Source organism: Limanda limanda, chromosome 21 (genome assembly GCF_963576545.1).
Source record: "Limanda limanda chromosome 21, fLimLim1.1, whole genome shotgun sequence".
Classification (NCBI taxonomy): domain Eukaryota; kingdom Metazoa; phylum Chordata; class Actinopteri; order Pleuronectiformes; family Pleuronectidae; genus Limanda; species Limanda limanda.
In genome coordinates, this window is record NC_083656.1 from 1,940,855 (window position 1) to 1,950,774 (window position 9,920).

Genomic DNA, 9,920 nt, shown 5'->3' on the forward strand with positions numbered 1-9,920 from the left:
TAAAAACTCGTACAAACCAGCTCGATTATTCAACCATTTTTTTTACCGGTTACAAAACTCGCTTTACGTAACGCAAGCGTGCGGTGCTACGTCAGAATGAGGCGCGTACACAGTCCGACTCTATTCAGCTGGTTCGGTTTATTCTGCAGGAACCGTCCGCGTCCCGTGCGCGTGCCCGCGGATCAACGAGCAGCTTGTGCAGCGAGACTCTGCAGCAAAACATCCGCGGACACGAGCATCATGGACCTGAGCGACATGAGGAAGAAATACAAGGGAGACGAGGAGGTGAGTGTGTGTCTGTGTGTGTGTGTGTGTGTGTGTGTGTGTGTGTGTGAGTGTGAGTGTGTGTGTCTGTGTGTGTGTGTGTGTGTGTCTGTGTGTGTGTGTGTGTGAGTGTCTGTGTGTGAGTGTGAGTGAGAGTGTGTGTGTGACTGTGTGTGTGTGTGTGTGTGTCTGTGTGTGTGTGTGTGTGAGTGTCTGTGTGTGAGTGTGAGTGAGAGTGTGTGTGTGAGTATGTGAGAGTGTGTCTGTATGTGTGTGTGTATGTGTGTGTGTGTGTGAGAGTGTGCGTGTGCGTGAGTGTGAGTGTGTGTGTGTTTGTGTGAGTGTGTGAGTGAGTGAGGGAGACTGTGTGCGTGTGCGTGAGACTGTGTGCGTGTGCGTGAGACGGTGTGCGTGTGTGTGTGCGTGTGTGTGAGACTGTCTGTGTGTGAGTGAGTGTGTGTGTGTGTGTGTGTGATATGTGTGTGTGTGTGTGTGAGTGTGTCTGTGAGTGTGAGTGAGTGTGAGTGTGAGTGTGTGTGTGTGCGTCTGTGTGTTACTATAACCCACTGATCAGTCTTCCCAGGTATTGTGTTATGAAATGTCATAATTTAAAGGTTCAGTGTGTAGAGTTTAGTGACATCTAGTGGTGAAGTGTGATGCTGCAGCCTTCTCTCTGATCTCAGTGTTTTGAGGAGAATCAGCTCGTGTCTCTGGACCCGATCAAGCAGTTTGGAAACTGGTTCGATGAAGCCACCAGCTGCCCTGAGATCGGAGAGGCCAACGCCATGTGCATCGCCACGGCAACCAAGTAAGACGCCACCGACGCCGCGGCCTGACCTGACGAGCGCTGTCTGCTCTGCTTGTGTCTCACGGTCTGTCTGTGTGATCTCTGCCCGATCAGGGACGGACGCCCGTCTGCTCGCATGGTTCTCCTGAAGGGCTACGACCACCACGGGTTCCGCTTCTTCACCAACTACGAGAGCAGGAAGGGTTCGGAGCTGGTGAGCAGACGCCGAGGTCGCGTTAGCTCGTTAGCTCGATGACCCGCGAAGGTCAAAGGATGAAAACCTGCGACGTGTCCTCGAGCTCAACACATTGATTTGTAGAATTTGGTGTTTTGAGTTTTTAACGTGATCTGATCTCTGTCCACAGGAGAGTAATCCCAACGCCTGCCTGGTTTTCTACTGGGCACCTCTGAACAGACAGGTACAGCAACTATCACGCTCAGTTTCTGTCTTATTGAAGATATTAGAGTGAATGTCTCATTATTAAGTTGATCTCCACATCGCTCATATTCCTGAATTTCATAATCTCCTCCTCAGATCCGTATCGAGGGCACGGTGGAGCGGATCCCGGCCCAGAGCTCCAGCGACTACTTCCACTCCCGGCCGAAGAGCAGCCAGATCGGGGCGGTTGTGAGCCGACAGAGCACGGCTGTTCCCGACAGAGACGTAAGAACCGAAGCCACGTAGCGTTCGGTCGATGATTCGTGAATATCTCAGTGTTCACCGTGAACTTTCTGTTAGTTTCTGAGGCAGAAAAACGCAGAACTGGAGGAGAAGTACAAGGACACGGAGGTGCCGATGCCTGATTACTGGTGAGCGTCTGATCTCTGCATGAAATCAAACTACAACATATTAACAGGATCAGAAAGGTGCAGTGGTGTACAAAGTACTTGAAAGCCATACTTGAGTAAAAGTACAGATATCTTACCTGAAAGTGACTTCGGTAAAAGTAAAAGTCACCCGTCAGAAAATGACTTGAGTAAAAGTCTTATAAAAGTAGCTCATATTAAAAGTACTTAAGTATCAAAAGTATCTGCTGTTGAAATGTACTTAAGTATCAAAAGTAAAAGTACGAGTACCAAAATTAAAAATGCAAAGTGCTTTTTATAGTAATCCTATACAGACACAAAACAACCCAAAATGTTTCTCCTCAAGATTTATCTCAACTGACTGAAAAATTATAACAACAATATGAATATAATGTATATAATGTATAATTTTACCAATTTCGAACCCTAGATGCTGAGATTCAAATAGTAATGGACCAGTGCATCTGAACTTCTAGAGACAACAAAGAATCAACTATAAACAGTTTTCAGAATGTAAGATGTAGAAAGTATTGATATCTGTTCTCAAATGTAACGAGTAAAAGTAAAAAGTCGTCAGGAAAATAAATACTCAAGTAAAGTACAGATATGTGAAAAATCTACTTAAGTACAGTAACAAAGTATTTCTACTTCGTTACTTTCCACCACTGGAAAGGTGAAGAGGCTTTGGTGTCAGAACATCCCGGCTAGTAGTTTCCCCCTGTTTCCAGTCTTTATGCTAAGCTAAGGGCAGACTGCTAAATCTAAGCAAGAAAGCTAATAAAGACATTCACGAAAATGTCTTGTCCTTGATCTTCTGTCCCTGCTGTGTCGTGCTTTGCCTCCAGGGGGGGCTACGTGGTCAAACCTCACTCCATGGAGTTCTGGCAGGGTCAGACCAACCGACTGCACGACCGCATCGTCTTCACCAAGCCGGCGCACGGCGAGCCAGAGCCGGGGGAGTTCCAACGCGCTGCGGCCGGAGACTGGGTGTATCAGCGTCTGTCTCCATGAGACGTTCCTCCACAGACGGACAGACAGACACTCCATCTCTAATGTCTCCACCTCTGCTCAGAGACACAGGAGCTTCTGCTGGAAGCTACTTCATCAGGTGCTGCTGTGGTTAGGATTCATCAACGAGCCAAACGTCGCTGTGTCTTCATAAAACTTTACAACTTTTACGTGAAGGGAAAATGACAGAAAGTGACACAGGAGGTCAAAGTCCACGTGTGTTAAATAATGATCCACTGTGATGTTGTTATTCATCTTGTCACCGTCGACCTTTAGGACCAGGAAACTGTCTTTATCTTTCTCGAATCTTCAGCTCTGACTCTCACGTCTCCATCAAACACGTGACTTCATATAGTTTTAATTTGGAAACACTTCAAAGGTTTGCACATTTCTTAATAATCCCTCATAAGGAAGTTTACCAGAAGAACAGTTTGTTATTTAGTTTGAATTAAAGGCAGAGCTGTTGTGTTGCTGTAGATTATAGTGGTGTCCCTAATAAAGTGGCCACTGTGTGTCCTCATTCATGTTCTGAGCACAGATGACGTGATATTAAGAATTAACTGGAGGTCTGATGAAGAACTGAACACTGTCTACGTTTTGACTGTAATTTGAACCAAGTTTTGCTTCAATTTCTACGAATTTCAACATAGTTTCTTGGAAATTAAAGGAAAACGTGGGTTAAATTAAAGTGTTTCCAAATAATTCAGAAAAATAAGACTGATTGTCAAAGCTTATGATTATTGATCCAACTGCCTTTAATGAGATTAAGAGCTGATGTCATGTGCCAATTACTGTGTGTGTTATGTACTTGAGAGTGATTTCTTTAACTGGGATCAAATGTGAAATATTACCATTAATAAAGTTTAATTTGTAACTCTGGACCAAGTGCACTTTGTAGCCAGCAGATGTCGCCATTACAATACATGCTAACATCACAGTTACTTCAGAAGTACAGGACAGTTTTGTTTTTTTTTGTATCTATTATTATCTGTTGTGTATCTGCAGCGCGTGTGAAGCGTTGAGTTCCAAACAGCAGCCGCACGATGTGTGATATCAAATATCAGTTTCTGCTTACGATCACCATGCCAGCGATTCACAGGTGAAATAACAACCTGTGTCACCTCAGAGTGACGTCACCGAGCTGCACACGCAACCACGTGTAACAGAACAGTGACTTCACACGAACTCACAGGAAACGTTCACATTAACGCATCCAGACACGTTTATTAAAAACAAAACACCTCATTTTCTTCTGGCAGATTCCAGAGAAGATCTTATAAACGTTTGTTGAAATCAAGTCTCCAAAAATGTAATAAAAATTTCCAGTGCTTTTGTCGCACAACACAGACACACACACAGACACACAGATCGTCTCTGATTGAATATTGGACATAAAAAATTAACTTACAATCCAAAACTCTCTACAAACATAAAAGATAAAAACATGAATTACAACAATGTTTAATAACCGTGACGACGCTCGGGCCGAGTTTTTCCTTCTTCTCCTTCGTGACTCGTTTGACTTCAATCCAAAGAAAAGTGCTTCCCCCCCACCCCCCCCCACCCGCTCTGCTCTGTGAATGTTTAATGGCCGCCTGCTGATACCACTTGTTTGTTTAGGTGTGAGTCCATTGGTTACAGTATCGACCGGGGTGTGGTGCCTGGTAACCAGTGTGTGTGTCCCTCTCGTGCACCGGGGAGCGACCTGGTTGTGTTTACATGTTGGAGCCTTCGTCCAAAGCGTCCCACGGACTTATGACACAGTCGGGATCGAGTTTGGGCCTTTTGGTCGCACGTGCACTTATTTGTCAGTTTTCTTTTTGTGGTTCTCGTCGCTGAGGCTGTGCTCGGAGAACAGCGTGGGGTTCTCGGCCAGCGTGGCGCGGACCTTCTTCTTCTCCTTGAAGCGGCCGGAGTGGGACACCTTGACGTGCCGGCCCTTGGTGGCAGATTTGTCCACGATCTTCTCCAGCCGGGCGTTGAGCTGGCTGTCCAGGTGGTCCGCGGGGGGGTTGCCGCCCGAGTGCTCCTTGTTCCCGGTGTTGCTGCCGTACTCGGCCGGGATCTCGTACAGGACCTTGGACTCGGACTTCTTCTTGCGGGAGAAGGTCAGCTTCCACCAGCTGGATTCGGCCATGGCACCAACACAGACTGGAGGACGGACCTGGTGGAGAGAACACAAGACGATTCATATTTCAATGAACGTTGAAGATCAATAAATTCATGTTCAACAGGTTCTTCCTCAGAATCCCAACTTTACTGTCTTTGGAACGTGTTGGGACAATAAAGGTTATCGAGTCAAGTAGGACCAACGAGACGTCCTCTACCTGAGAAGTTTCTAGAGTTGATGATTCATTTGTTATAAAACACAGACATGAAAACAAAATGAAACCTAAATTTTACTCTTAACAACGTGTAACTGCTCAAAAGAAACAAACCAAACACAGACTACATCTCTATAATAATCTAAGATCTCCACTTTACGTCCCTTGAGATAATGGATGTGAGGATTTGGAGCTACACAAATAAAATGTTATAGAATTGTTATTAACATGACATAATTCTCTCTGGTCACCGATCAGCCTCTTTCCAAAAGCCTCCCGACCGAGCGCAGACCCTCAGAAAGCCCCCGGTCACCGAGAGGCTCCTCTCCATGCAGGAGGTGTCAGCTCCTGGAGGAGGACACCCGACACTCTGCTCCTCTCAGCTGATGAATTAATGAGCATCTCATCAGTGTCCTCTGTCCCTCATGTGATCTGACACCGGGCCGGAGAGAAGAGAGCCTGGTCCCGAGGAGGCAAGCTGTCGTCTCCGTGCTGCTGCAGGAGCTCACGGATACATGATGATAACGTGAAGGAGTCGAGTCTCCTTCACGTGTTTCATTATCATAATAACTGATTTCATGATTTCATCTGATTGACTGATGCTCATGGACCCAAGTTACAGAACCAGGAGTTCCCCAGTCAGCTGATATACTCCGGTCACATGGTGTGATGTGATACCTGACTGGTATCACATCACAGGGCAGTAATAAAGTTTATGTTTTTATAAAGTACCTCACATAAAATCCACCTGGCTGCATTTATAGTAAACACGGGATGTGTGTTTTAATAGTAATATAATAATAAATAGATCACGGATGATTCTGTGAGATGACTGTTCAACAGTCAGCAAATATTTATCAACTATCGATCATTTCAGTTATTTTTCAAGCAAAAATGTCAAATGATTTCAAAGATCCAGGTTTTCTTACTCGAAAGTGAATCCAATATTTTGAACTTTGAACTCTTTTCTAATCTTTTAATGACCAAACAATCATTTAATCACCAGATCCTTTGATAAGAGAATTTAATATTATTTCCTCGTAGCTGTACAACAAACACACAGACACTATGAGTGAATGTATCATAACATTTCTGAGGTTTTTTCCCCTTCATGCATTTAATAACCTCGACTTTGCACTTTGTTATTGGGATGAACTGTCGCTTATAAAGCAGCTTTTACGAGTTTCAATGGAGCCGTGGTTGCAGCTTTATGACGCCTGACAGGAAACAATGAAGCACTCAAATCCTCCTTTGGCGTGGTCACTTTATCACGAAGCACCTACGCAAATAAAGAGTCCCGGCCCTTCGTCTTACTCTTATCTGCCCCATGTGATGTTTAGGCACCTGCTCGACCAAGTGGTGCAAAGGTTCAAGAACGAAGCAGCTTCAGGAACCACGTACGAAGAGTTTTGAGTTCATCTCGATTGAATAAATGCTGATTTGCTTCTGTCCATGAGATCCTGTGCTCATCCCTGTTGGTTTATCTATAAGCAAGATTACTCATAAACTACAGGACGGATTTCCACAGACAAAGGATGGAACATCGGTGGAGAAAGAACCCATTGAACTCTGGTGTTGGTCCAGACAGAGAGTGGATCATCTCCTTCTTTAACAGCGAGATGAGGCATTTTTGGACTTTTACACCTGTTTCCCAAAGAATCCTTCATGGATCTCGATGAGTTGGTGCAACTGGACCCAGATTAAAAGTCTGGTTAAGATGTTTGAACGTGGTTTCTTGTGGTGGACGACCGGTGGGAGAACGTTGTCTCCTGCATGTTTATGTCTGACCTGGTTGTGTCCAGACACAGGAAACAGAAGAAGAGCTTTTATGAGTTCTCCAGCGGCTGCAGCCTCGATCTCACGCCTCCGTTTCCTTCAGCTTCTCAGCCGCTTTAACGATTTCTAGTTTCCAGCTCAACATGTAAAGTTAATCGTTGTTGTTTCTGTCTGAATCCAGTTAAAGTGGATGTGTCTTTAAAAAAGCGCCGGCTGCTCCATAACAGACGTTGACACAGCATCTGCATGATATTGTTGACTTTCCCATCAAGGAGTTTCTTCAGGACAAAGTGACTGAGAGCCCCGGCGGCACTTTCACACCGAGTTATGTAAAAGAACATGGCGGCACAATATGAACACATATTTCTTTTGGTGTGTTTGACTTAGACGTGACCTTTGAGACAAAAAGCCGTGTTGACACAAAGGAGGCCCTCCGTCGATCTCTTTAATAAGTTACCATGTGTTCTGTTCATGTGAGGGCGAGCCTCACAGATCACAGCAGGAAGGGAACACCGCGTTGGGAAATCACTAACCAGCCGAGACGTCTTTTCAGAGGCACAATGTTCGAGCTGCAGAGAAACTCCAAGGGCACCGGGGACCGGGCTGCTCTCATAATTCAGCTGAAACTTCATTCCGCTCTCAGGTTTCATCCTTTGTGCCGGTTTCACCGATGACCCGTAACAGCAGAGTGGATGAAGAGCCTTTCTTCACCTGACGCTTGTAATAAAACTAATATGCATCGATATAAACGTGTGATTATTTATTTTCAAATCATCGGAGTGAGTGTGAGTGTTTTTAGAGACGTCAGAGGGAGTTGAAGGTGAAGCTTGAAACTTCACATGCACTTGAGACAAAGTCCAAATGTGTTTAGTATTAAAAAAGTTTTAAATTCCTGAATATAAAAATGTAATAACTTAATCAAAAGGTGAACTATTCTCACTCAGCAGCTCAAACAAGATCCAGAAGAGCGATGACATCAGTTCATCAAGTTGTCACAGCAGATTCTGTTTGTCCATCTGTCAGTTTACTTGCTTTTCAGTTTTAAGACCTGTTTCCATCTGTCAAATATAAAACAACCCATTGCAACATCGTAGAGCAGCTTCGATATCTGGTTTTGTTTGAGCAATCATCCAGAAACCAAAGATTTTCAGTTCACAATCACGTTTTCCAAAAGAAACAAATGAAATCTTCACTTTTCAGAAGCTGAAGTCATCGAATATTTGACATTTTGCTAAATAAAACCAAATAAATGAACAGATTGTGAGAACAGTTTGTTGATCTGTGCAGAGACGATGATAGAAACGGGTCCTGGACTCTATCGTCCTTCACCTGTCACAGTCTGATATGTTAGATTTGATAAAAAACTGCATTCAAATGATAACAAACCAAACTAATGCTTTTAAAGGATCTATTCTGAGGCCGGAGTTCATTCTATCAACAAACATGTTAAACTCTCACAGCATCAGACACATGAAACAACAGTGAAATGGATGAAGTGAGTTGTTTTACCTTGTTGACAACGAGCCGGCTGGAGCAGGTTCTCTCAGATGTGACCCTGCAGCTCCATGTTTACCGTCTCTTTGTGCTCCTCTCTTTGTGTTTGGGTTTTTATTGTGCTTCTCCTCAGGTGCACAGGTGCAGCATCTCCTCCTCTGTGCTCTGGCTCTCTGACCTCGTCCCTCTGTGCTGCAGCACACACCCTCCTCAAACACACACACACACACACACACACCTAGAGCCCGCCCAGAGGAAACGCTGGAGCCGTGACTCAGGTGAGACATTTCTTCAGACCACATGACAAGAGGGTGAACCTGAGGAGAGCAGGTGGCCAAAGAGAAATATATTAAATCACTTAGAAGCAGACGTTTATTGTCCAAAGTCTTCAGTTGTGTCTAATCTGGACAGAAAGAGACAGACAGACGTGGACGTGGACGTGGAGACAACCATCAGATAAATGATCCCTGATGCTTTGCATGAGTTGTGCAAAATCACAGAGGCTGACTTTGCAAGTTTGGTTTCCATTCAAATGAGCTGAGACTCGACCACTTGAGAGGATCTGCTGCCGATTCTCTATGTGCACAGAAACATGTGACCTCTGTCCAGCCTGAAATGCACGAGAGGGTCTGGGAGCAGGCCTCCTCCTGAAGACCTCCTCCTGCAGGAGCCTGGGGGGTCTCAGGTGGCTTCTCCTCACCTGGTCAGGATGCACTTTCAAAGTTGGAGGCTTCCATTGGGTTCGGTTTTGGTTCTAATTTTAAGTTAATTTTTATTTCTTATTTGTTGGTTTTGACACCATACAGTGGTAAAGAAGAACTCTGATCCCTTTTCAAAGTAAAGGTAACCATGAACTAACCACTCAATTAATGTCCTATGATTCAATATGTTACCAAAATAAAGGCACAAAAGTATTATCTTCTAAATGTTCTTAAAGTAGCAAAAGAAAAAGTATCAGAATCAGAAGTATTTTATTGCCAAGTACGTTTACACATACAAGGAATTTGCTCTGATTATTGGTGCATACAATGAACATAGAAACATAAAAACGCAATAAATACAACATACATAGGAGAGCAATAAAAAATAGGAAACCAGTATATATTTACTCACTGTTTACTTCTTATTTACTCACTTTTTACCAATATTTATACAAAGTAACATTTACTTTGACATAAACATTTCTGAATAAAAATAAATAAAAGATAAAAGATGTAAAAAGTGAAGTAAAAAGGGAAATGCAAAACAGTGAACAGTGTATTTCTTGGGCAGAGCGATATTACACTAAACTGAATATTTAGGGAATATTATAATATATATTTTTTTATAACATCATTAGTAAAAAAAAAATTTATAAACTTAAATAATAAATATTAAAACCATAACATAACCTTCCTTCGACGTCGCCCTCTGCTGACAATCTTCAGAACTACACTTCCCAGAGTCCCATTGACCAATCA

General features: G+C 43.7%; 2 protein-coding genes across 2 annotated transcripts; one reads left to right on the forward strand and one right to left on the reverse strand.

The window, feature by feature from the left end:
- Positions 1-79: 79 nt before the first annotated feature.
- Positions 80-3,740, forward strand: pnpo (pyridoxamine 5'-phosphate oxidase). Its single transcript, XM_061094972.1, has 7 exons — positions 80-285; positions 948-1,072; positions 1,166-1,265; positions 1,417-1,470; positions 1,587-1,715; positions 1,791-1,861; positions 2,704-3,740. Exons 1-7 carry the CDS (start codon positions 97-99, stop codon positions 2,867-2,869), a joined length of 834 nt encoding a protein of 277 aa, XP_060950955.1. The 5' UTR covers positions 80-96; the 3' UTR covers positions 2,870-3,740.
- A 685-nt stretch (positions 3,741-4,425) lies between these two features.
- prr15lb (proline rich 15 like b) lies at positions 4,426-8,664 on the reverse strand. Its single transcript, XM_061094901.1, has 2 exons — positions 8,476-8,664; positions 4,426-5,030 (listed from the first exon to the last, which is right to left on the reverse strand). The coding sequence occupies exon 2, from the start codon at positions 5,001-5,003 to the stop codon at positions 4,668-4,670; it is 336 nt and encodes a 111-aa protein (XP_060950884.1). The 5' UTR covers positions 5,004-5,030; positions 8,476-8,664; the 3' UTR covers positions 4,426-4,667.
- Between the last annotated feature and the right edge of the window lie 1,256 nt (positions 8,665-9,920).